Source organism: Lampetra planeri, chromosome 23 (assembly GCF_965212315.1).
Source record: "Lampetra planeri chromosome 23, kcLamPlan1.2.h2, whole genome shotgun sequence".
NCBI classification, from domain to species: domain Eukaryota; kingdom Metazoa; phylum Chordata; class Hyperoartia; order Petromyzontiformes; family Petromyzontidae; genus Lampetra; species Lampetra planeri.
The window spans coordinates 4,717,268-4,743,234 of record NC_136129.1 but is presented as its reverse complement, the minus strand read 5'-3'; the positions used below and the strand labels follow the sequence as shown (position 1 = coordinate 4,743,234).

Sequence of the window (25,967 nt, the reverse complement as noted above, 5' to 3'; positions counted from 1 at the left end):
TCCCAATCTTCTCCGTTTCCCCAGTTCCCATAACCTCCACTCAATTTCAAGAAACGTAACAAACCGTATCTGTTTCACTTTCAGTAGTTACTATTAGTCGCTGTCCGATTGGCGTTTTGTGCCTTTGGGCCTGTGCTCAGCCACCGTGATTTCAAAAAATCAAAAAATAAAAGAGAGGCTTTCCAATGAGAAATGAGTACCACCCAGGCTCTCAAACAATTCTTTGGCACTTTCTCTGCGAGTTCACAAGTCCCCTGTACTTTGTGCTGCTGATGAGATTAGTTTTTGTAGCTTAAATTACAGCAGCAAGTGCACTTCCTTTCCGCAGTACATTCACCATTGTCATATTCAGCTCCACGGGCCATTTCTGCTTTCCAGCGAGGCGTGGATTAGTACGTGGGTCATCGTGGTTCGCATTTTCCCTGCGCAGCCTCGGCTGCCCCGAGACACAGCAGTAACCGAGCGCTGTCTTCATTGGGTGGGGTTGAGGAGCTCATGCATCCCATGTCTCATTTAATAGAGAGACCACTGCACTCAACGTGCTCTTCTGGGGGGTGGGAGCCAGCCAGGCGTGTGGAGTGGAGAGGAAAGCACCAGGCCCAGCCCTTTCCCGTGCCATTGATGTTGTGCTACTTTCATTGTGTGCGCGTGGGTGTTGGCATCGCATTTGCAAAGTGGTGCCGTGGCCCTGGGAAACCCTGGTACTGGGAACCCTGGTACCATTAGTTCCTGGCCATGCGTGTACTCAAGTGCCCTGGTAGTGTAGCTACAAACTTTTTTATTTTCTTTTACTAGGAAAGGCTATAACCTGGACTTTAAACTTCTGAGAGACACCCACACATGGATTGAACTCAGGACCTCATAAGTGCTGGCTGATTACTCTAACATGAACATCAAACCTTGGAGAGACACCTAGTCCCAGGGCTTGAATCCAGTGCTTCAAAGCTATTGTGCTTATTGCTCTTACTTTGAATTCATCCTCCTAAGAGACACCTACACCCTGGGATTGAACCCAGGCACTCCGAGGCGCGCTGGTTGCCATGCCCTGACGTGAGCATCATCCCCCTGAGGGAGGCTGCTGTCCCCTTGCCTGCCAGCGTGTTTGTTTGTCTGAGTGACCGTGCGGCTTCATTTTGCACCGAAAAAGAAAGAAAAACCTTCGCGCCACAACGCTAGCTTTGTCCACACATCGTGAAAAATGTCACGGGCCCAAGACATTGCAGGGATGAGCGAGTGAGCGAGCAGGCGGGCGAGCGGATGGGGGAGCGAGCGAGCGGGCGGGGGAGTGGGTGGATGGGGGAGCGAGTGGGTGAGCAGGTGAACTTTCGGCTTGGTTTTGTGTTTACGGCAGTGATGCATTGCTTTGGGTCGCAAATGCCACCCTGCTCGCACGGCCGTACTGGCCCAACACCATGGAGCATAGATGTACAAGTATGACAAATGGATTTTTCTGTACTGCTCTTTGCTGCCCACCAAATAGCGCCGCAAACCCTGTGACAGCCTGTTTGTGCATGACAGTTCATACATGGTGCCACCCGGAATCAACGCTGCTCAGCGACTGAAATCGGATGGGATCGGGCTCTTTCCGAGTGATTTGGTTCCTGGCCATGCATTTGTCATTTGAGCTACAGTACTGACACCCACACGGCGAGTGGAATTGCCTCCTCTTGCGGGCGATGACATTGCAGCATCTATAAAAAAAAAATAACAACCGACCTTTCAGCAGCATAACACAGAGGGACTCCTGTTTGATTCAATCAATGGTGCGTCAGTTGAAGCAAAGGGCAGGTTTCTTGGGTTCAGCACAGTTAGTCAATCGCCAGTTCAACTGGGGTGGGATACAGTGTGGGTACTCGATCTTCTTCCAAGACACCTGGTGAGCGTGGAAAAAATAGGCCAAATAACCTCGAGGGGTAGTCTAGGGCTCTCTTGGAGGCCTTTCTGCCAACAGTGGCATGAGCAAGCAATTGTCGGGCTGCACCTTTACTTCCACATGTAGAGAAACATGCTTTTAGATTATTTTGCTGCTATAAATGTCCACGTGATAAGCCACTTCGTTGAGCTGTCATTCGTGGCCAGGTTGCTTTTGAACACGAGGCTAATAGTTGAGTGAGCTTTACCAGGTGATATAAACATAGTTTAGTTTTATTTGTATATTTTTTAAAAGTTATTTGTTTACATTTCCTATACTTTGCACTCCTGTTGTGTGTTGGTGTTGTTTGTCGTTGTAATGTTCTGACCCGCCCCTACTGGACATCTGTGAAAAGTAGCTTTATAGTTCATCGGATTTCTCCAGTATAAATAAGTATTCTGATTCTGATCTTTTTGTGGTGAGCTAGGAACTGGGGGCTCCCCCCCCCTAGATATGGCAACTGTATTCCAAGTTTGGCCCGACTTGTGCCAGGCAGCTCCCTGGGCACGCGGCTCCTCTGGGCGTTTGGCTCCTGGTTTCTAAAGTGTGAGGTCCAGCAAGCCGCTAATTACTCTAAGATGTAACCCCGTAATTTGTCATCAAGTTTCTTCATTTTTATTCAAAGTTGTGTCCAAGGAAAATATTTTGCCACTACATTTGCATTTTGTAGCCGTGAGCATGAAGGCTCCTCTTTGTTTCCCGGCGTCGCGTAATGTTGTTTTAGTGCTGTACCTTGAATGATTAATTTAGAAACATTGCGGCCCTCAAGTGGGCTCGGGATGTTGAATAAGCGTAATTTTTTCAACGTGTGTTGTTTAATTGCCTTCAGGTTACATGTGATTTTAATCAGGAATTTATAAAGATAATAAACTGTTTTGATGCAATACAGACCAGTGGACCAACCATGCGTCTCATGTTCTCCTGTGTCACGTGTCTTGTGTCTCATGCCCTCCATTGTTTGGTGATTTTCTCTCTCATACCCTCTTGTGTCTCATAAATTGGTACCTTGTACCTCCAGGTTGAGTAGGTGGCAAAGTGAACTCCTTGATAACTAGAGCTCTCAGAGGCAATGTGTGGTGATGGTGAGGCACAAGTAGTGGGCTCCCACAACACCGGTTCTCCTGGGAGGCTGCTTGGGCTGCACCGTGGAGAAAGCGATGGAAGCCACTGCCAGCGCATTCCAGTTTCTCAATCCACCCTCCACGCGTTGACACCTTAGGCTGGAAAACCCAAGGCGAACTTTGTTACATTTGAAACCCGGACCAACGAACCGCCATTCTTCTCATGTCCTTCCATGTGTCGGGTGCCCCTGTGTTTCCTGTCTTGCTGTGTTTCCTGCTGCCCATGCGCTTGTTGTACCCCATGTGCGACGGTAGCCCTTGCTACAACTGCACCTAGCAGGAGTGTGCCCTGCTGTGCGTTTGAACCGCCCGTGTGACAGTATATCTCTCTCTCTCCCGTGGTCTCTTCCGCCCCCCCCCCCTCCCTCCTACGCCTCGTGCCGCAGAGCCTGGTGCTGGCGGAGGACACACCGGGCCACGACAGCGCAAAGTACGTGCTGTGCTTCGAGGTGCGCGGCGAGGCCCTGCCGAAAGAGCCGCCCGTGCAGCCCTACAGACTCCCCTTCATGTTCTACAACGGTACGACCACAGCCGTAGCCAGGCAACCTGGTTACCCTGAGCAATGTGCCATCCTCACCCCACCCCACACAAACTGCTGCGGCGCCGGCACTGCCCCAACGTACCTTGGAGCCGGAGCCACCACCAGCCCCTGCCGCTGATTGCTTCGTTTCCGACGCCCGCGGCAGCCTCCTGCCCATCCCACTCTTGCTCTGGCGATGGGTTATGACAGCCACCGCTGCAGCAAACCCCAAAGACACCATTGTTGATGAGGTCAAAAAGGTCAAAGCCGGTCCAGAGTTTGTTTAAAGAAAGGCTGCCGGGTGATTTTGGTCTGCAAAAGCAAGGGCAACTCGACCGGCTCGTAATTTATTTAGAATAAAGACTCTCGCACTTGGCACGCGAGAGTGTAGGCCAAAATCTGCTCATGAGACCAGACAGGAAGAAGCCAGTTCAGAGTGTGTGTCCTGTGGAATCGAATGCTGCATGTTTCCACCACCACATTCCTCCCCCGACGTTTTTGCAGATGGCAAGAAGCAGCAGGAAATGGCGGCGCTGTCGAAGCAACGGGATCAGCTGTCGAGCATTGTGGGGAAAATGCGGAGCATGCTGGAAATTAAGGAGAAGCTCGTGAAGGAGCTCAAAGGTGACATGAGCACATGTCCAGACACGCACACATGTTCAGACACGGACAAAGACAAACACGCATTTACGGATGGACACGCATGCACAGACATGTACAAACACACACGCTTACATGTGGACACTCACACATACACAAACAATATGGAGCCTTTCAGAGACTGTTGAGGCAAGTGCTGTTCATGCGTACCGATGCAGGCCAACAGGGTATGTATGTTTGTCGAGATTCTTTTGTACCGTACGTAGCAACCGTGCTAATCGGAGATGCAGTACACGAGAGCCCAGGACTGATTCAGATAATGGTCACTAGCTTTGGCTGTGACCGGGCATCGAACTCGGGTTGCTGGGTTCAGAGTGCAGTGCGCTAACCGGTACACTACCGCTCCCCATCCACACACACATGCACGCGTGTGCTCGCACATGTACCCACGCCGACACGTGCAACAATGCTTTTGGAAACCGAGGTGCGGAGATGGGATGTGAAACACGGAGACCGCACAGCGATGGTAAACAGAGTAAGGGAGACCGGAAGCTTAGATAGAGCGATGCGAAGTGAAGGCAGCCGGAGGTCGTGAGATGTGGCAACGTTACGCCGCGCGTATGGGCGGAGTGTTTACGTTTGCCGATGTTGTGATCCCGCTGCAGTGGGGCAGAGAGAAGCCGCCACCAAGGAGCAGAAGCTGCGCGCGGATCTCCGCAAGCAGAAAGTCCCCGACATGCAGCTCAACACGGTGAGACCCACCAGTCGCGGCACTCGGTCATACTGCCCAATACACAGGCTGGTCCGCTCAGCCTAAACACCCTGCCCCAGACACGCTCCGTTGTCTGTGCAACCAAAACAACAGCAGCAGGCAAGAGCTGACCGGCAGTGTTCGTCTTGCGTGTGGGCGTGCATAACAGCGAGCCGCTTGCGCTCCTGTGTCTCGTGAGCCACTGTGCTTCATGCCCTCATCTGGTGCCCTCCACGTGTGTTGCGTGTGACTCCTTGTCGTCGGAAGTGACGTTTAGAGTGGACTTTGAAACACAGCAGCTTGCGCTCATAACCAGCGGTTTAGAGTTCCTTGCCCGCGCACTCAGCTGTGTCTGCGTGGCGGAGTCCACGTGCCCCCCCCCCCTCCCCCCCTGTGCGTGCAGGTGGAGGTGGTGGATGAGCTGATGGGATCGCTCAAGGAGCGACACGAGCTTCTCGTGCAGCAGCCACGCCGCACGTGCACCCTGCCGCCATACCCGCGCGTCGACCAGGAAATCCTGGGCAAGGTGCCTTTTCTGCACAAACGATGCCTGCCCGCTTAATTTAGTGCTCGCCCGGATTCCAGGAACTCGCCCGTGGACTTGCTCGCTCGCTCGCTCGTTCGCCCACGGTATCGCTGCCCCGCAGCGACTCGTCCACTTACCCTCTAACCATCTTTGATCCAACCTTTTATCAACAGTTCACCAAACCTCCACCGTCTAGTTCACTCGCTCGTCGATTGTCCACCTGACCAGCACTGAACCATTACTCAACTCACCCACCGCCATTTACCTCACTCGCCCCACTTTCCACGTGCTCAGCCACTCTCTGACTCTCTACCAATACTCAATAATCACCACCACCACCACCACGAATTTTACTCGTATGACTACCAACCATCAAACTCGCCCATTCACCCACAACCCACAAACTCAACCACCCTTTAAAAACTCGCCCATCTCCCATAAACTCATCCGCTTGTTCACCCTTCCCCGACTGACCTCGCCCACCTTGCCTCACCTGCGGTGACTGGATTTCGGGTTTTGTAGCCACGGCCAACTTTCGCAGCCTGCGGTGCCCAGCAACCTGTCATTGGCCTTCCCCAAGGTCAACTCAGCCTTAAATGAGCACCTTATTCCGTGCGTATAAAATATTTTCCGGGCGTGGTGCTGACCACCCACCCACTCTCGTGTGCTGTGCCGGCCTTCATTGGCGCTACTCGCTAACAGCACTTGCCCACAACAGTTTGTTAAAGGCTACCCGGGGGGGGCCTTTGTCTTTGCATGTGCGTGCCCCGCAGCTGGGCCACTTGGCACTGATCGAGGACGACGAGGTGGCGAGGGTTTTGTCGTGGCACATGAGCGGCGACATGGACTGCCTGCTCACCCTCACGACGGAGGCCGCCCAGCGGATCTACGTCGAGACCAACGGGCAGCAACAGCTGCTGCCCCTGAGCTCCATCTTCAGGAGAAATCTGTCTGCCTGGAACAAGTGAGGCTTATTATTTTGGTCCTCGCAAGAGGGGACACCCTCGCTGCCTGTTGTGGCACCAAAAACCCTTGCAAGCAAAGCTCTGGAATAGATTGGTGATTCAGTTGCGTTGGCTGCACCCCCCCCCCACCGCTAATCACCGGGCATTTGTGTACATCTGTGGTGCAGTTATTAAAGTCATCGGTTCAAATCTATTTTGTTGAGCAAGGTAAGAACTCAAGAGGCCAGGATGAGTGTCATTTGCTAGAGTGACTCCGGGGCATCAGACTGCGAGGAGGGGGGCGATGATTGCTACCTGTATTATCCCAATTGAGTGATTTGTGGGTGTTCTTCGAATTTGGGCAAATCTGGAAGCTGACGCTGGCACACAGTGGCCTGCTCATGAAAATTATGTCAGGGGATCTTTTAGCGTCTACTGCGACGCAGACTGCGGGTAGTATCTTCACGGTTAATTGATTCAATCTCTCGGAGCGTCAGTGATAACCAGGGCGGCCGTTGGATTCGAACCGTGAACCTCTGCAACAAGTGGGGCGAAACATACCACTGCTAGACCGTGTCATTGTCCCGGGCGGAGCTGCATTGAGAAGCTTGGATAAATCCGTGGTGGAGGTGCAAGTGGTAGGATGGTCGATTGAAAGCGATTTGAAGCATTGTCTCTTTTTCCCCAGTTGTATTCATCCGTTGGGAGATTTTGTGCAGAGCAGTGCATCACCCCGTTTGCTTGTAGAACGACCCGCAGAAGCAGACGTGGCAGAACTTTTCTTGAAATCCCTTCAAGTAACTTTTTTTAAAAATATAATTTGCGCACTAGGGGTGGGAGGGTGCACTTTTCCCCCACTCCCTGCTACAGAAGAATATTTGTTGCATGGCAGCTTGAATTGGAGGGAACTTTCCAAGGTTTTTTTGAAAGTGGTATTCTACCGGAGGCTGTGCACACCAAGCCAAATGAGCAATTGAGGTGAACGTGTAAATTATTCTTTGTAAGTTTGTCTACTTTATTTCCTACGTTGGACATGTTACTGACAATTGCACATTGGTTAAAGCTGCTGCTTTTAAATGATCTAACTTACATCAAAGGGACACACTGCTGGCGCTATAGTTAGCGCTTTGTCACTTGTTCACGAAGACACCCTACATTATGGTGAGCATGGCTGTTGAATAGCACGTGATTATGGTGACGCCTCTTTAACCATGTGGCATCATGGGAAATACCCACAAATGCATTGCAAGCCACAACAGAGCACGTGTGTGCACAGGAGCTCAATTTCTCAGGACTGGACTTAAACATCACTGGTTATGCACTGTGATGACCATATACTGGTATCACATTAACCAAAGATCGTCAGCATTATACAGACCCAGCCATACAGCCATAACACTACTTTGGGCCGTTACAGAAAACTGAGCTCCCTTACAATCTGTGGGTCCTCCATAAAAGTGGGATGGGCACAGCCTTGAGACTTGTTCAGCAAGTTAACATCATCTCCAGATGATGAAAATCCCCGTCAACTGGAAAAGTTGTTCCGCCGGCCAAGACGAATGCTTTTAGATGTTCAGCAGCGGTGGCCCGGTGGCTCACGGGACTAATACCAGTGCCCATGTTAGAGCACTGAGCCAGTTTGATTACTGAAATCCCCGAAACAGGAAACCCTGAGCCATCACCACTGAGATCCGAGATACAGAGAGAGTACCGAGCTAGCAGTGCTGAGATGCTTGGTTCAATTCCAAGTTTCCTTTCTTTAAGTGCGGCCTCCTGAGATTGAGCCATGAATTTCATGATGTCAGCTCGGCTACCACTAAATGCACAGCGCATTGCATCAAATAGGTTTTTCACTTGAATTCGAGCAGAGCCAGTCGCGACAGGTTTTCGTGTACGAACCCCCCGTCTATGCGATGAGCGACACGTGGCAAGCTACCCTTTTCACAGCCGGAGGATTACCGTGCCGTGGTTATGGTTAACAAACCGGTTATGCCATTAGTTCCCGTGCCATCGTTTCTGGGGTCAGTCCCCACTGACGACGACGCAAGGTCCTGCTGGAATAGGCAGTTCCTCACTTCATTTGATTATAGTAATCAACGTAATAATTAACAGCCCCTTTGTCATCCGGCTGATTGATGAAGGCCTTCCCGCGTCATTTCAGCCGCAGGGGTTTGTTTGACCATACTTCACCGCGCTGGTTAGTGCGGGTTTGGCGATGGGGTGGGGCAAGGGCAAGAACCGGTTCAGACTTCGCTCGCCACTTCTGTTAGCTGTGGCCAGGAATCAAATTCTGTTCGCAAGGTTCCAAACGAAGCGCTGCGCTAACCGCCGGACCAGTGGCCTATCACTGCAGCACATTATGAAGCTGAAATTACAGCAGCAAGTCCTACAGTACACGTTCACCATTGTCATTTTCGTCATCAGTCATGATCTTTTCACTGCTGGATGAAGGGCTTCCCAAGCCATCGCCATCCCCCGTGGTCTGGTGATGCATTGACTCATCCAGCTGCTGCCGTGTCTGATGTTTCAGCGGCGGGGGACCTTCTTCACGTTCATCCGCTTTGTTTCTATTTATTTGTTTATTGACCAGGTAAGGCCCACTGAGCTATATAGCGCTTTCTCAGAAGCGACCTGGCCACAAATGAAAGCTCAACGACGTGGCTTATCGCGTGGAAATTTACGTCGGCAAAAATACTTTCTAAACTCGTGTTTCTAAATGTGGAGAAAAGTCCACGCGACCACAGGGGGGGGTGGGGGAGAAAGACACGCAAACTCCAAATATTACAGGCGTCAGGGTCGGGATCGAATCCATGACTCCGTGTATACCAGGCGAGGCAGTTAACATCTCGCCACCGTGGTTGCCTGCTCGGCGACGAGCGTGGAACGAGCGAGCAATTTGATGTTAAAACTGCACTCTTCGATGAGCTCATAGTGGGCCCTGCGTCCGTTCCGCGCGGCGCGCGCAAACCACCACATGTGTTCGCCACCTGCTTCTCAGGCTCCGTCCTGCGCAACACGAATAAATACAAGAATTATCTTTTGGCACTGGAACCAACGATTAACCCGTAGTTTTCCCAACAACATGATCGGGCGAGAACCGTTCTACACCAGAAATATGGCTCCAAGTTGTTGCCGTTTGAATTCGCCCGAGGATGTTTTTTCGCGTGACATCTAACCGTCATGTAGCTAACAGCTCGTATCACTCGATGATGCTCAAACTTTCCTATAAATGCATCCCATCTCATCGTATCTCAGAAGCTAAGCAGAGCTGAGTGGGTTAGTGCTTGGGTAGCTGGGAGATGAGGGCATTGAATGTCACCTCCTCGCGTGCATGGTGGAGAAAACTCCACTTACTCTAGAATCTTCCCACAAGCCAAAATTAGTCAAACATCCAATGCAGGAAAGCAACGAGGCTCTGTGAGACTTTACTGGATAATTGGATATTTTATTATTATTATTATACATTCCAACCCCAGTTTCCTTTTGGGGAGATCGGCAACATTATTGAGGCGGGTTCATCTGAAATTGGGGGCTAAATGGGCCCTGGTGTAGGGTTGTGTGAACACCAGAATGGTCTGACTACTGAAGACAGAGGAGTCTCAAGTAGAGACTATAAACTATATATATATATAAAATATATTATCAGGTAAGACCCACTGAGCTATAGAGTTATTTTTTAGAAGCGACCTGGCCATAACTGATTGCTCAACGAAGTGCCTTATCATATGATAATTGATAGCCAAATACTGTAAACGCATGTTTCTAAATGTGGAGGGGAAAAACTGGATGACCCGGAGAAGAATCTACGCGACCACGGGGAGAACATGCGCACTCCAAATGTACAGGCATCGGGGTCGGGATCGAACCCACAACCTCCCGTATACCAGGCGAAGAAGTTAACATTTCGCCACCATGGAAAGACAATGACACTCTCAGCACGGTAGTGGTATTCTTGAGTCTTCTGGCTCAGGCTTTCCTGGGTACACAATCGGCAGCGTTTAATACATGCGCATTGCTGCCAAGTAAGGGGCAGCTGGGCGGAATGCAAGTCGTGAGCAGTGTGGTGTCGCTCGCTCGCAGTCTAAAATGAGGGCACTGCATCGTGCCCGTTATTTCCATGTTTGGGCGGTACATTTCCTGCTACTCATTGCCAGTTTGTGCGCCCCTGCCCCATGATCACGTACAAGAAAATATATTTTCCAGCAAAAAAACGTCTCCGCTGCCAAATCTGAATCCGTCACGCTTATTTGGCCGCTCGGCGAGTCACGGTCCATCGCTGCTGAAGCAGCGCGATGTGCGGTGGAAGCAGGCCGCTTTCAGAGCCAATGCCGGCACTGCCAAGGCACGTGGGTTGAAGCTTCACGAGCTCCCCACCCAAGATGTAACTGGGATATTTCTCGCGCGCCGCCGACTCTCATGGTTTGTGTTTTCCTTCTAATCCCCTCGGCCTATTGGGCCATTGGTGCGTGACTGTTTCCTACTCTCCATCACAGGCACCTGCTTTGCGGTGGTCTCTCCTCTTCTCTCTGTCCGTCGCTGTGTCTTTCAACCAAGACGGCTTACATACCGCGCTATGCTATGTCTTTTTTCTGCGGCACCTTCCAGTGTTACCGTCCTCTGCAACCGGTCACCATTCACACTTGTCACACGTCCGAAATATTGCAGTTTTCTGATTAGGGCTGGCTGGTGGCCGAAACTGATGACCGTGGTAGCCATTGGAGGGGACATGCCCGAGAGGATAATCAGTAGATATAGAGCAATTCAATTTGCTCTGCTGGTGCGAGTGAGATTGTGGAATGGCAAGATCATAGGGTATACAATTATTAAACTCCCTAAACTTTTTAATTTACCAGGTAAGGCCCACTGAGCTGTATAGCTCTTTTTCAGAAGCGACCTGGCCACAAATAATAGGTCAACGAAGTGGCTTATGTGTAAAATTATAGCAGACAAATACTCCAAAACGCATGTTTACCTGTATCTATTCTTGTCAGGACTTCCTTGCTTGTTGCATGTTCTTGCTCCGAAAGAATTCTCCAAAAGGCTTTCATTACAAAAAAAATCTTCTCTATTTTCATCTTGATAATTGTTTTTTTACCCTTCTATCTGGCAACAAAACTGACACCTTTTTTTACAAGGAGTCATGTTTGCATAGACCACAATACCTGCAGTCATAATGCAAACAAAAAACATAACTCTGATAATGTGCACTGTCCTTGAAGTTGATTGGTCCACACCCGAGACAGCTTTCCTTAGAGCCTAGTCTCACATGGGTTGGACCAGATGACGCCATTTACGTAGGTTTTTTTTGTTGGCCGTACAGCTCTCTAATACATTTTCGGGATGTACTTCGTGTTGTTTGGCGCAAAATCTGACGTTTCGCTCCCATTGGCGAGAGCTTCTTCAGAAACTGTTCATGCCCAACAGGAACAGTTCCATTCCCCCTCCCATTCGCCCGTCATTGACAGGAATATTCACTCGCAGTTTAGTTAGCAACCTAGGAAGGAAGTGCACTTATGTACGGAGTTTATTACATTTAAAATATTGTTTTAAATGTTGCAATGAAAGGCTGGGAGGGGGTTGGGAGGGGTGGGGACCAACCATCCCGGGGCCACTAACACCCACGTGAACGCTGAAGCACAAACATGTGACTTTGGCGGCGGCAGCAGTGGCAGCGATAAAAAAAATAAAAATAAAAGAATGAAATAGGAGATAAAAATAAAAGCCTATTTATCTTGCGCGTCGCCTTCAGCTGTTTGCTGAACCGTTTTTATGGTGGAGGCGGCGAGCGCGGCCCTGCCTGGGTGGTCTGCAGCGACAGTTGCGATGTTTAAAGCGACATTTCTCTCCAGCGAGAGTTAAAATTCTTCGCGTTGGAGGGAGCCTGTCATCGTTGCTGTGCGCAGGCCCAAAACACCAACTGGATGGCGAAACGAATAGCACTGTTGATGGTGTTAATAGTTAAGAGCATAACACGTTTCTTGAATTGAATGAGGTTATTATTATTAAGAGCTTGAGGGAGAATATTATGATGGGAGGGAATTTCTAAATAGATTGTGGTGGTTGAACACTGCATGGATGGAACAGAACAGTCTGGGAATTCTTAACCTGGCTGCAGAACTCCAAGAGGGAAGTTGCAAGGTTATTACCATGGTGTACATACCATGGTGTACACACTCAGAGACACTAGGAGTAGGAGGCACTCTATTATCAGCCTTCACAGGTGACAAGAGGTAACTACAACTCCCAGTCAGGACAGCTGGCAGACTGCCTGCGAGAAGGTGAAGACGAAGATGGCGGCGAAGACTCCAGCAGCACGACGAGGGGATCCCACTCCAGGCAACAGCCCCGGGCCTTCGCTCGGGGTCCCCTTTTATACTTTCCAGTGTGGCCTCGTTCTGCCCCGACCATGCCCCCCTTCTCGAACCTACAAGCGGGTTCCCAGGCTCGCCTCACGTGCCCCCTCTATCACCTTTCCCCTACATCCCTCTCTCTGGCTTATCACGTGACCTGCTGACAGACAGGGCTGGTGCAACTGCAGATTCTCCCTTCTCTGCCAGCAACCAGCGCTATGCTACGTAGAGACCCATTCCATGTTACTACACATTTATGTATGTCGAACATCTTTCGCACCATACGTAGTCAACCGGTCCTCATAGGAGGTCCAGGGGAAGGAGCCCAAACTAAACACAAAAGCAGTTCTCAAGAAATTAGTTTTGAATCTAGATTTAAAAGTACATAGCTCCAGTAGCTTCCTAATATTGGAAGGAAGAGTGTTCCAGACGGCCGCAGAAGTGCATCTGAAAGCGCGCGATGCGGTGACCGTCTTTGTTCGACGGCTAGCCAAAAGTCGTTGCGAGGATGACCGGAGTTCACGTGATGGTTTATGCTCCTAGACGAGATCAGCAAGGTATCGTGGTTCATTTGTAGCAAACACTTTGTGTATAATGAGTACTACCTCATAATGTATTTGTCTGGCAACCAGAAGCCAATGCAGCTCAGCGAGCGCTGGACGGACATGTTCGTAGCAAACGAAGAGTGATAACCAGGCGACTGACTGCCAGTGAGCAAGTGACTGGAGTGAATTGGTGAGTGCTGGATCATGAATCACCCTGACTGCTTTATGTTTAGTTACACCATCTGCCAGTGAGCTTGGAAATGGGTGCTCCACCCCAGATGCAACAGCAGGATTTCAACTTGGGCCGAATTTGTGCTGAGTTAGTCGATTTGTAGACACGCCATATCTCTGTAAGCACAGCAAAACTGGCCACTGCATGTACATGTGCTAAAAATCTTGAGCCAGTAAATATTTTTAAATAACATGCTGGACATTGCAGAAAATATATGTGACCCACTGTTAAGCAGTTTAATTGCGCATTTGCGATGGAAGAGTTGCAATGAGCTCTCTTGTTGTTAAATTAGAGTGGTTCCATTTAAACTGATTAAAATATTTTTGTTCAAGTTTGTAGCAAAAGTAACGATGCGTGCGTCCACGTCCTCTGCGTGCGCACGTACATTGTTTTGTGAGCCAGGCCCACTCTTTCCATCGGCCAACCAATGATTAGTACTGATGCATTGTGGGGAACTCCATTGGCATGATGAAGAGGAAGGCAACTGGGTGAATGTGGCCGGGCGTGTACGTGTACACGTGTGGGGGTGTGTGTGTTTTCACAGGCACATGTGTGTTCGCACGCTCGCATGCGTGGGGAGCGGGAGTGTGTAGTGGCTAGCTCAATGTGCTAAGAACCCGGCAACCCGAGTTCTGTTCGCGCTCACTGCCAACATTAGCGACGAATATCTGAACCGGTCCTGGGCCTCCCCTAGGTCGACTTAGTCTCAAATGAGTACACGGTGCGATGTGCCACTGGAGACGAAGGCGGCCGGACGTGACGTGGTGATGGTTACCCCACCCCTCTTGTGCCACAGGTGCTCGCTAACAGCACTTGCCCCAACAGTCTGTCAAAGCTATACGGGGGATCTTTGTCTTTTTGTGTGCTTGCGTACAGGCCGCTACCACACATGATCAATGGCCGTCCGTGGTTCAATGTGGAGGGGAATCCTGTGTACGCGCGCCACCTGCTCATCTTCCCAAAGCACCAGCAGCAATGCCAGATCGGTATGCCACGCGTGCCACTATGGCACCGCACCTGCACCAGTCCCACTACGCAACAGGGCACAAAGCACACCGCCAGTACACACCACGCCTGCACCAGCACACACCAGGCTGTGCCCGCACCGCACCAGTATCCACCGTACAGCCACACCAGTACACCCTCTGACTACGCCACTCATACTAGCGCACCTGCACCGCCACACCATCATGCACCCAGACAAGTGCACGCCTGCACTGCATCAGCACGAACCACACCGCAGCAGTGCACACAGCACCGGTGTGCACTACAGAGAAAGGGGGAGAAGGAGAGGAGAAGACAGAAAAATTAGAGGAAAGAGGATTGCGTGTAGAGATCGCGTAATGGTGGAGGGGGGGGGGGAGAGACTTCTTCAGTAGCGGCGCCAGGCTGACTCGTGCCGAGCGTGCGTACCGGGGCTCGTGGCAAGCGCTGGCGGTCACCTACGCGAGACGCTAACCAAGGCTCTCGGCTTAGCTTCTGAGAACTGGCGCGGTGGGGAGCGCGTCCAGGGGCAGTTTTGTTGCAGGTTTTGTGGAACAGATTAAAATCGTGGCGTTCGCAGAGCTCCCATCAATTTAAAAGGAGGTGATGAATGTGTGCTGGGTTTTTTTTTTTTGCCAACGTATTTAATTCATGTATAAGGACTGAGTTCGACATTTATATAAGTGGAATCTTGGCACCGATGGAAACATTCTTTTCCAGCTGTTGATATATGTATATATATGAACGAAAAAAATTTAGATATTTTAAACATGTTTTAACTCCCAAGATGGTCTTAAATTTTTTCCTTTTGGGATCTGCTCGGTCTAATTACGCAATTTGCTCATGGCGTATTCATAAATATGCATTCGTTTACAATTTAGTGAATTGGCTCGAAGGAAAAGGTGCCACAATTTTTTTCGTAAGAATTTTTCCACCCTTATATATGAGCGTCTTGCGTAACAGCCGTGCGTTATTTAGATGTAGGTGCCCTTTTTAGCCTGGGAGAGGCCCGCTGAAGGGGGCTTCTTTTTACTGCATCAAGGGAGACAAAGGAACAAATATAAATGTAGAATACAGGTTTCCCTCGCTTTGTGCGGCAGATGCGTTACAAAATAAGGACGCACAAAGTGAGACCGCTGCGAAACTGACCGCATAGCCACATATGATTGCATTCAAACTGCGTAGAGCAAATTTTGGATGGAATAGGTTAGCTGCGTTTCTGCAGAATCGCGTAAAGTGAGGCAAATCTGTAGTCGCAATTGTAACAATTATATTTGCGTTACGTCATTCATGCCAAAAAACACGCGTGAAACATTTCAAGCTGTGCGAATGACTCGCCTCCAAGTAGCACGGTTGGCTACGTACAGTGCAAAAGAAATTCAACACACACATATATGTAATAATTCCAGCGTCCAATGGGAATGAGCTTCAGGAGAGCTGTAAGAAGAACTTGATCAAGGAGAAGGTAGCAAATTAATGTTCAAGGTAAAGGGGAGCCAACCAAAGGCTCGTACGACAAGTTTCGCCAAACAGCTGACAGGTACCTGTCAGGGGGGACACACCTGGAAAACATGGCGGAGTTCATGTGCACCTGGTGCAGTTGGTGAAGGTGGAACGGGATCTAAATTATTTGACGAAGAGGTGGACGAGGGAAGGTCGGTCTACTCCAGGAAGACGCTATAGACTATGGACACGTTTGCTACGTGCTACGGGTAGATTGACAATCTGGGCAACCTTTGCAAACGATGACGTTCGTTCTCCAGGGATTATCCAGATGATATTTTTTTTATACATTAAAAAAATTGAAAACCAAATCCTAATTATTTAAAGCAACATACCAAGGTGTCAGCAGAGGAACATATTTAATCGGGGTATGTTAACGGCCATGACAGGTGGGAGAGAAACATGGGCATTGACAGAATTTGGGGGCAAAAAATCTTGAAGTGCTCAAAGAAGCGTTGCAAGTAGCACACTTGGAATTACACTTGACAGTCTGTGGGGCCAGAGCAGATATTTCACCGGTCGGTACCACCGGAGGTGGCATCACTTTAGCGGTTCCAGTTCATTCATGTGGCCAGTAAATGGTGCATTTGGTGAGAACCATCTTAAAAGAGTGGGGTTATCAAATAATTCACTTATCGGCTGTATAAATACATCAGCAAGACTAAAAGTTTTGCTTACCTTAGGTGGTACCGATTTCTGCTCTAGCCCCTGGGCTGTTAGAGAGAGGGACGTGTCACCTAAGCGGTCCTTAGAATCCAGGCTGCTCCTTTTGTGTGTCCCCTGCAGTGTTCTCACAGCTGCTGGGGGATGCCATCATCCTGGACTCTCTGGACACGGCCAACCGCTACAGGCAGGAGGTGAGCACCGTGAGGCACCCACGTGTGGCCTAGGTGTGGCGCTGGGTGGCCTAGGTGTGGCGCTGGGTGGCCTAGGTGTGGCGCTGGGTGGCCTAGATGTGGCGCTGGGTGGCCTAGAGGTGGCGTGGGGTGTTAAGTCATAGGTGTTCCAGTGGTATTGGTGACTGGTAGTATGTTGGTTGCACTGGCTGAATGGCCTAGCGATGGGTAGTGTCGTCGTAGTTGTGCTGGTTGGCCAACGAATTGCTAGTGCAGAGTGGTCCAGTGATTGAGACAGGTGTGAGGGCCAGGTGGTCTCGTGTTAAGATGGTCTAGTGATGGGTAGTCTATCAGCAGTACTGGGTTGTGTAATGATCACTCGTTGAGTGGTAACAATGGGCGGTGTAACACTTGTTGCTCTAGAGCTGGCTGGTCTAGTCGTCGCACTGGGAAGTATATAACCTGGTGGTCTACAGCGCCGGATGATCTGTATTCGCCGCACCGCATCTCTCCTCAGGTCGTCAAGTCGATGTTCTGCCCGACGTTGCTGACGCGCAATGGGGAGCGAATCCGCAGCAACGGCAAGTTCGGCGGTCAGCAGAACCACGCGCCCTTGCTCGCCAAGCTCCGCGGTGCTGTCTTCGGAGCGCCCCTCCCCGCCGAGTGCCAGGAGCTCAGCAGCCAGATCGGTACGGCTCCACCGTCGTCTCGTGGGTTAACGTCGTGGTGTGGGTTTAGGAAACACTCGAGCCACTTGCCCGGTGAATAACAACCACTGTTGTCCCCCGACACTCCAGCACAAGCGGGCACTGGCAGCAGCTGTGGTCGCCATTCTGAGCAAATTTGTGCAGGTGTATTTATCACCTGGGTAATAAACACAGAGGCTACACTCGGGCACATTTGTGCGGGTTGCGTGTGCATGTGTGCGTGGTGTAGCCGTTGGCGTGCAGCGATACAAACCCGGCGAGCCGAGTTCAATTCCTATTCTCACGACCAACACCAGTGACAATTATCTGAACCAGTCTTGGGCCTCCCCTTGGTCAACTCGGCCTCAAATTAGTACCGGGCATGGTGCTGGCCACCCACCCCTTCGTGTGCCGTGCCGCCCTTCATAGGTGTGTCCGTTAACAGCACTTGCCCCAACGGTTTGTTAAGGCTGTACAGCAGAGGTCGCAACCGGGTACCCGATACCCGTACCCTACCCGATACCCGGCTACCCGTACCCGGCCGGGTACGGGTACCCGTTTGCGACCCTGGTGCGGCTGGGTACGGGTAGGCCGTGAGTCACTGGTGAGTAGCTGTTTGTCACTCATTTCGGGTAGGGTACGGGTAGAGTACGGGTACCCATTTGCGACCCTGGTGCGGCCGGGTACGGGTAAGGAATCAAAACCCGTTTGCGACCTCTGCTGTACAGGCGATGTATGTCTTTGTGTTGTGTGCGTGCGTCGCGAAGGCTACCTGCAAGAGCTACGCTCGGCCATCGAGCAGCATAACGACGTGCAGCGAGAGCTGCGCTCGCATGTGGACGAGATGCGGTCGCCGCAGATGAAGCAGCAGCAGGCGGAGCTGCGTGACTCGGAGCAGAAACTCCGCTCGCTCGAGCATAAAATTGGTGAGGCCGCTTGCCCCCATTGCCACGAGCCGTGACCCCCACACCATCATCCTGATCCTCGCATCTCTCCGATGACTCCATAGCTAGTCCCATATCCTCTCCCAGATTGTTCTCTTCCCGGAAATGGAATTCTCCGTTGAATGTCTTTGAACCTGCGATGTGTGTGCGAGTCGGCGTCTTGTTCACCCGTCGATTGTGTTCCTCTGCCCGTCGCTCTCTTTACACCCTTTGGCTTCTCTTTCCTTCCCCTCTGTACTTTGCTTGTGGTTCACCCTGACCTCGTTATATTTTCATCCATCTTTGGAGCGCTCTGCCTTCGCATTTCAACACTTAATGAATGTAAATGCTTATCTTTAATTCACACACGCATTTCACTGCACGCATTGCGAGCGTAAGAATCAATTTCAAGCAATTTAATTTTTACATGTCCCCCCCCCACCCCCCCCCCCCCCTCACTGCCTTAGGGATGACCCCACAACGGCCTGGACTGAAAGCCGGCATGCCCGTGACCCTTGACCACCGGGGCTCGTACATATCCACTGGTGGTAATGGCTTGGACTCGGCGACTCCCTCGACCCCTCTGACCCACAGACGTGGCCGACGGGAAGCCGCCCGGCGCAGTGGGAGGTGAGCGGCGTGAAAACCCACAGGCAACAACCAGGCTCACCAGGCCTACTTGGGTCTTCTGCCCAACGTCAGGTCTAAGGATTAAACTCCCTCCATCCTATCCGATCTTGAGCTTTCCTTTTCATTTTACTGTGCATAACCCCCTCCATCCCCCCTCTCTTCAACTTCCTTCGGTCAAGCAGCATCTGTCTTTTTCTGCCTTTCGGGTTTTCTTTTCAAGAATCCTTCCTTTCAGAGAACTTCCTTCATCGAGCTTTTACCTCACCCCCTCGGGTAACGCAGAGGGCATCAAGCACATGAATCAGGAGGCGGCCGGGTGGCTCGGAAATCAGAGTGCTGAGCTGGCAGCGCTGAGCTAGAGGTATCCTGGTGTTTGAGTCCAGCTTTGAACCACCATTGATTTTAGCAGGTTCTAAAGTGGAGTCATTTATGGCCTGGTCACCAATGATAAATTTGGTTATGTGCTTAATCGGGGGTTAATTCCTGGTCTTAAAATGTAAATATCAACACTTTTCTGACATTTGATTTGACGAACATTTGTAATGTTTGTGTTGTAGCCATTCAGCCGGCTTCTGCTAAAGGAATAACCAGGTTGAATATCTCACTCCTGCCATGTCCATCTCGTCTCCTCGTCCCCCCTGCCCCAGTGACAATGGAACAAGCAGCAGCCCCGATACCCCCATCAGGAGCAAGCGCCGCAAGCTGTGACGGCCTTCACCAGTCGAAAATCTCGTCTGGGACATTTAAGAACATCGTGGTGGCATTGTGGGTAATGGAACACAATGCCGCCCCCACAGCAAGAAAGGGGGCGGCAGAAGCTGGAAGGCGCTGGTATAACCAACTCTTCACCACCCCCCCCCCCCCCCCATCTGATTTAAAGGGGTCACTCATGTTGGCCTATGGCCCACAGACGAGGCTGCATTGGGACACTGGGATGAGCGCGGCTACGTGCCCCAACCAAGCATTACCGGAGTGCGTTTAAATTTGTGAAGAATGTGCCGCGTAGGTTCGAAAAACGAAAGCTTGGATGTTGCTTGCGTTCCTGACCCCGTTGGTTTGTCCCGACGATCATCGATCCTGCCTGTGCACGCCTGTCGTTGCGAAAGCGCGAAGACAGGAATTCACCTTTATTGGGAAGATTTGTCGCCGTTTTGGAGGTAAGCTCGTGCCAGGCGTGGGTGGGCTCCTGAGCACTTCAAAAGGTGGCCACGCAGAGAACTGCGTGTGCATTAGATTCCGATTCTGACTGGCCTAATGAAGCGGCCTTGTAGCGAGCAGTACAAGTGAGTAGGTCACTGACCTACCTGTATCAATCTTCGATTATTTTCTGGTATGCACATGATCGTTTCCGGTTGCGCTTTCACCACGTACACTCTGATAATTGGGCGAACGCGCAGTCATAGTTCTCTCCTGAAAGGACTCTAGTTCTTGTTGTGTTTTTTAAAAGGAGGAGTGCACCACCGTAAGTCGGGCGGTCACATATTATCTATCCTCAGTCAGGCCGGTCGATGGAGTCTGATTTTGAAACTAGAAACGGTGAGAGATTTGGAAACGAAACAGGATTCATGCTTTTTAATTCTTCTAAAAACGAATGGATGGATATGAGGAAAACTGGGGAGTAAATAAGCCTTGCTGAACAAATGTTAATCTTCAGTCAAGGTCAGTGTTTACAGTTTTAGGTGTGCTATTTAATTTATCATAGCTATAGTTTCACGTTGCTTGTCCGTGTAGCACGGTTGGCTACGTACGTGGGAAAGAAATTCAACATACACATGTACGTTGCTATCGCTGTTGATACCAGCTTTGTATTAGATTTGACGTCACGTCCGTGCTGTCGCTCGCACGCACTTGATCCCACGCTCTGTGTACTGAGCTGTTCTACATTGCCTACACATGCAAAGGCAGCAGCTTCTTTTCCAACCACATTGTCTAACTTTTCCCAGTCTCTTCTGTAAGTAATGAATATATCTCAATTAGAAAACCGTTCGTGAAAAAGGAAAAATGAATCCTTCCATCAAAATGCTAAGATTTACAACTTCGGCGTTACTCTGCGTCACTCGCGTGCATCGTCCATTGACGGGCGTCATTTGGTTCGGGGTGATCACGTGGCGGCTGAAATGCGGAACTGTGTATTAGTTTGGGTCACTGTGATTGATTAAAGTCGGTGGCCACCATCTCTTCATTGGCATACTACATCTGTTGTTTCTCAAGCACACCCTCCTCGTGGAATTTGACACGTGGCAACAGTTACTTTGATACATGGCCAATGGTGGACATTAATTGGGGAAACCGATCAAGAAACTGCAAAATAAAATTTTGCTGGCCACTCGAGTGACATGGAAAGCTATGACGAAGCTGCTCGTGGTCAAATGGTCGGCACATTTGACTTGTAATCCAGGGGTTGCCGGTTCGATCATCCCACAATGCGGCTGTTATTTAAAAGATTGAGTGATTTGTTTTTTAAATCCCCCCCCCTCCCGCCCCCATCGTGTCTGTCAACCCATCCCTACGAATGGGTGGGGTGAATTGTGGGTGCTCTCACCTCCTGCGAGAACGAACGTCTCCAGGGTGGAATAGTCAAATGCCTCCTGGAGGAGTTCTCTAGAAGCTCCCTGTAATGGAGGCCCTTCAAACATCTAGGAATGCGGTCAATTGAGTGCAAATCAGCAGCGCAAACGCGGAGCAAGTCGTTAACGTGCACCTTGAATGTCACCGTGCAGTTTGCGTCTACCGTTCCAAATTAGAGGAAAAAAAGTTCTGACAAGGTAAAAAAAAATGTAAACTTTAAATATGTTGAATTATATTGTGTACAGGTCATTTATATGCTGTATGTATGATACCATTTAAGACGAAGGCTCAAAACTAATGATAGTATTGTAGGCCACTACAGATGGCAATTGTGAAACATTGTACATTTATTTTACTGAACGTTTGTTACTTGCCTAAAAACGCATATTTGCCATAGGCCCATTTTGCAAACAACTAAATAAACAGGTGTTTTTACTTAAAAAAAGGTATTTTTCTTGTTCTTTTATGCTTTGTGTATTGTTGCAAAAGAAAACTGATCGTGGAAACGGAAATGGTGAAAATGTGTACTCCTGGCTCTCTTACACGTGCCGATCTGGGGACGTGAGATTGACTCCCGGCCCATGGCAAACGTTCGCGGTGTGTTACTGCGGAATTGGGACTGCGTCACACACCCCCTTCCCTCCACGTACCCATCCTTCACCAACCCACAACCGAACAGCATGGTAAAGTATGGTCAAACAACCCTTGTGACAAGACGTGCTGTGGGGGAGGCCTTCAGCAGTGGATTGACGAAGCTGTAAATTATTACAAATTTTATTGTTGGCTTGGCAAAGACTATGAAACTCATTACTGTTGCAAAACAACTGAAACTAAAGTGGGGTGTTTTTTCCCCATCGCTTTGCTTAATTATGCCAAACCTGGCGAAATGTTCGCCCAAACCTTTCCCATTTCAAGACATCTGCAAGTTGCAGGGTGGGTCCCATAAATCTCAGAACGCGCAAGCGGTTCGGGTTAATTTTATTTAGAGACATACCGCCGTTGTTTTTCAAGACATCGAACTCACCGCAAAGAACTAGAGTGACACGACCGTACTCTGACAGATTGCGCCAAACTGTGCCATATGCCCAGTTTGGGAGCCTTCATACGTCTTCTGACTTGACGTACCGATAAAGTTATTTTAGTTTAGTTTTTCTTCCGATTCCGTTCCGATGACGTAGGTGCACGTCATCACAGGTGTACGTTTTCGGAATGGAATTAGGAGAAAAACTCATGACATGTACGTCATCGGATTATAACCTGGGAGCCTTGAGCGGTGCTGGCTCAATTTTCCGTGATACAGACAAGAGGAGCACACCGATCCCCCTGGCTGCCTCCTTGAACTCCTCTACAGATGGTCACAAAATCAAATTGAGTGATGATTCCATTTAGGCAAGGTGCAAACAACTCAAAATACAGTCGCATTGTCCTGGGCCATTCGGTAGCCTCCGAAGTCAGCAGTGTTCACATTGAGAGGACGGACCTCCCTCCAGGAGTCCAAAATGGAGCAGAACAGCCATATAGCATGTGTACAGCATCCTGCGTGCCACTGAGACCCACAGTTCATGAGCCGAGATGAGATGTACAGTATATCACTTGTACCACGAACTTGAGTGTCTCCTATTTATTTGTGCCAAATAGCAGTAAATTATGCGAGAACCATTTGACATGGGTGGGGTCAGCAAATTAATTCACCAATTAACCTTATTAAATTGGTAAGACGTGGTTAGGCGGTACCAATTTCTGCTCTGGCCTTAATAGTCTCATGTCGATGACTCAAACGTTATAGTAAAGAGCCATAGACTCGCACAAGAACCCAACAATGGACTTCCTTGTGCAGGTCCACAGCAAGTTCCGTAACTGTGAAACCAGTGAATTTGTTCACTCGTCGACAGCTTGTGGCCATGACCGAAGCGGTTATCCGCTGCTACTCGATGGGGGGGACACAGCTGCATTGTCGCCCGCGAAACCGCAGTCAACTATGCGACTCTCAAACCGTTGCAAACATAAAAGGAGATGGAAAGGTGGCATGACCGCAGCCAACCCAGCACACAAACCCACGCCTACAGTGTAGACAGATGTTCGCCCGCAAACTACACGCGCTGTGTTTGTACCCGCACAGAGCACACAGCTCACACGTGGGTGCCCACCGCGCCCTTGGGTGGTTACCACACCAGGCCCCTCGGTCCGACTTGTAAAATACTGTTGATGGCGGGTGCACAAGCACAAATAACAAAACACTTGACGCATTCTGAGACATCTCCTTAACCAGTGGCAAAATATAGTAGTAGGTTTTTACCCTTTCAACTGGTACAAATACTGACACTTTTATACAAGGCATCATGTTTGCAATAACCACAACACAAGCAGTCAAAATGCAAACAAAAAGAGTTGTTTCTTTTTGTTTGCATTTTGACTGCTTGTGTTGTGGTTATTGCAAACATGATGCCTTGTATAAAGGTGTCAGTTTTTGTACCAGTTGAAAGGGTAAAAACCTACTACTATACTTGACACATTCGTCAACACTTTTTTGGCAAAAGGCCGTTATAGCACATTTTTACGTGCTTGTAATAAGGACCATTGCTTTTAACGCAGTGTTGACGAATATTTTGAGATTGTTTTTGTCCGTCTAATACAACTCTGGGATGCATTTGCGTATGGTCGCGTGATTCTCTATTGTAATTGCAAATATATCCCCCAGTGCGGCAACTGTTGAACCAATCTCAAACCACGGGCCGCATAGCTTCCCGCCACTGCCAGTTTCAATCGTTCGCCTACAGCGATCGAGGGTTTTTACCAGGCCACTCCTGAAGCCTGGCTCACTAGCCAACTACGACGTGAACCTTCAAACGTCGCCGATCAATCCCTCTCCTGAAGAGGAATGCCCTTCTGCAGACTGGTGGCACGTAGAGTTGCGTTTGTGCATCATCAGCAGTCCAAGTTGTTTTGAAAAAAGTCAGCCGTTTGTAAGCAAGCCTTCATTATCGGCCAATGCAGCAGACTTTGAGAGTCGCGCGCTTTCAGATGTGCTTCTGCGGCCGTCTGGAACGCTCTTCCAATATTCGGAATCCACTCGAGCTATGCACTTTTAAATCGAGATTGAAACCTCATTTCTTTAGAACTTTGTGTGTTTTTGTTGTCCTTCCCCCGCACCTCCCATGAGCACGGTTGGCTACGTACGGTGTGAAAGAAGTCCAGCATACAGTACATACGTGCGTTGAAGCAAGGGTGGACGACGGCCGGTGGTCAGGATTCACGACGGAGTGGCAGCCAAGGAATGGAACGTTCCAGAGGACGTCCACCACATTCATTCATCGCGCTTAGTTTCCTGAAGGAGCGTTGCGCCAAACGTGTGACCTCTTGCGAATAGCATTCTCATTAACTGCTCTTGGCTGCCATACACCGGTGTCTCCAGTTGCTTGTTTAATCCACGGATCACGGTTGGGGGGGTGGGGGCGGTCGGTACCACGTGAGGCGGCAGCGCTACTCATTTTAGGGTCGCAGTCCACCTCGAACGTCGATCGCCGACTAAAGTGAGCGCAATTTGTCGGAGTTTGCGCCTCCAGACCGGCGCGACGCGTCCACAAAGTGACGGCCGTCTCCCTCGGTCTTAAGCTCTCGATCGTCCACCGCGGAGAGGGGCAGATGAAGTCGGTCCCTGTGCAAGGTGCTGGGTGGAGAGTTGTATCGCGGCAGCCCGAGTGGCTTTCGGTCGGCTTGGGGGGGAGGCCTTTGTCCAGCTGTGGATAGTTGACGGCTGGTGATGAGAAAGACTCCAGACTGGCTTGCTCATGGTATTGTCAGATGAAGGGAGAATGTCAACTTGCATAACGCGCCTCAGCAGAGAATTCGCCCTCGGAGGTGCAAGAAACCACAGACAAGTGGTAAAGGCAGCAGCAGCAGCTAGTCATGGCTGGTGCCAAATTGCCCTCCCCCCAAGTTCTGCAGTCCTCTATTCAGGGTGCTTCAATTTTTTTTTTTAAACACTTACATGATGGGACTATTTTTTTTGTGGAAAAAGAACGGATAATACACTGCGACATGATAACAAATACTAATAGCTTGGGAAAGTTAAAGGAGCCTCCACTTGTTCGCCGTCATTGTCAACGCGTGCCTGGGAATCTTCTCCAGGTGGTCTCCAGAGCCCGGAGGCACAAACATTTCTTGTGGTTTTGTTGCAAATTGCCAGAAGTGTCGACATCTTTTTGAAGCGCCCTGTACATGAAGGTGTTTTCTTGGCCAATTAATGAGTTTACACGTGGGAGGAAATGGGATCACCCTGAGAAAATCCGCACCATGCGAGGGCGAAAACGCGATCTCACGTCGATGTACATGGCAC

General features: G+C 50.0%; 1 protein-coding gene across 4 annotated transcripts in view; it reads left to right on the top strand.

Annotated features, from left to right (window-relative positions):
• The window catches only part of SMCHD1 (structural maintenance of chromosomes flexible hinge domain containing 1), a 102,758-nt gene extending 80,682 nt beyond the window's left edge, over window positions 1-22,076 (top strand). For 2 of the 4 annotated variants that reach the window (XM_078604837.1, XM_078604836.1), the window contains exons 38-48: window positions 3,420-3,552; window positions 4,058-4,177; window positions 4,819-4,904; window positions 5,308-5,430; window positions 6,204-6,394; window positions 14,378-14,487; window positions 16,775-16,845; window positions 17,342-17,513; window positions 18,278-18,436; window positions 18,901-19,063; window positions 19,711-22,076. In XM_078604837.1, the coding sequence (XP_078460963.1) occupies window positions 3,420-3,552; window positions 4,058-4,177; window positions 4,819-4,904; window positions 5,308-5,430; window positions 6,204-6,394; window positions 14,378-14,487; window positions 16,775-16,845; window positions 17,342-17,513; window positions 18,278-18,436; window positions 18,901-19,063; window positions 19,711-19,771 (1,389 nt within the window). In that variant the 3' untranslated portion in view covers window positions 19,772-22,076. Of the gene's footprint in view, window positions 1-3,419; window positions 3,553-4,057; window positions 4,178-4,818; window positions 4,905-5,307; window positions 5,431-6,203; window positions 6,395-13,356; window positions 13,460-14,377; window positions 14,488-16,774; window positions 16,846-17,341; window positions 17,514-18,277; window positions 18,437-18,900; window positions 19,064-19,710 lie in introns of those variants that run through there. The other 2 variants (XR_013587260.1, XR_013587261.1) reach the window with 2 other exon arrangements.
• Window positions 22,077-25,967: the final 3,891 nt, after the last annotated feature.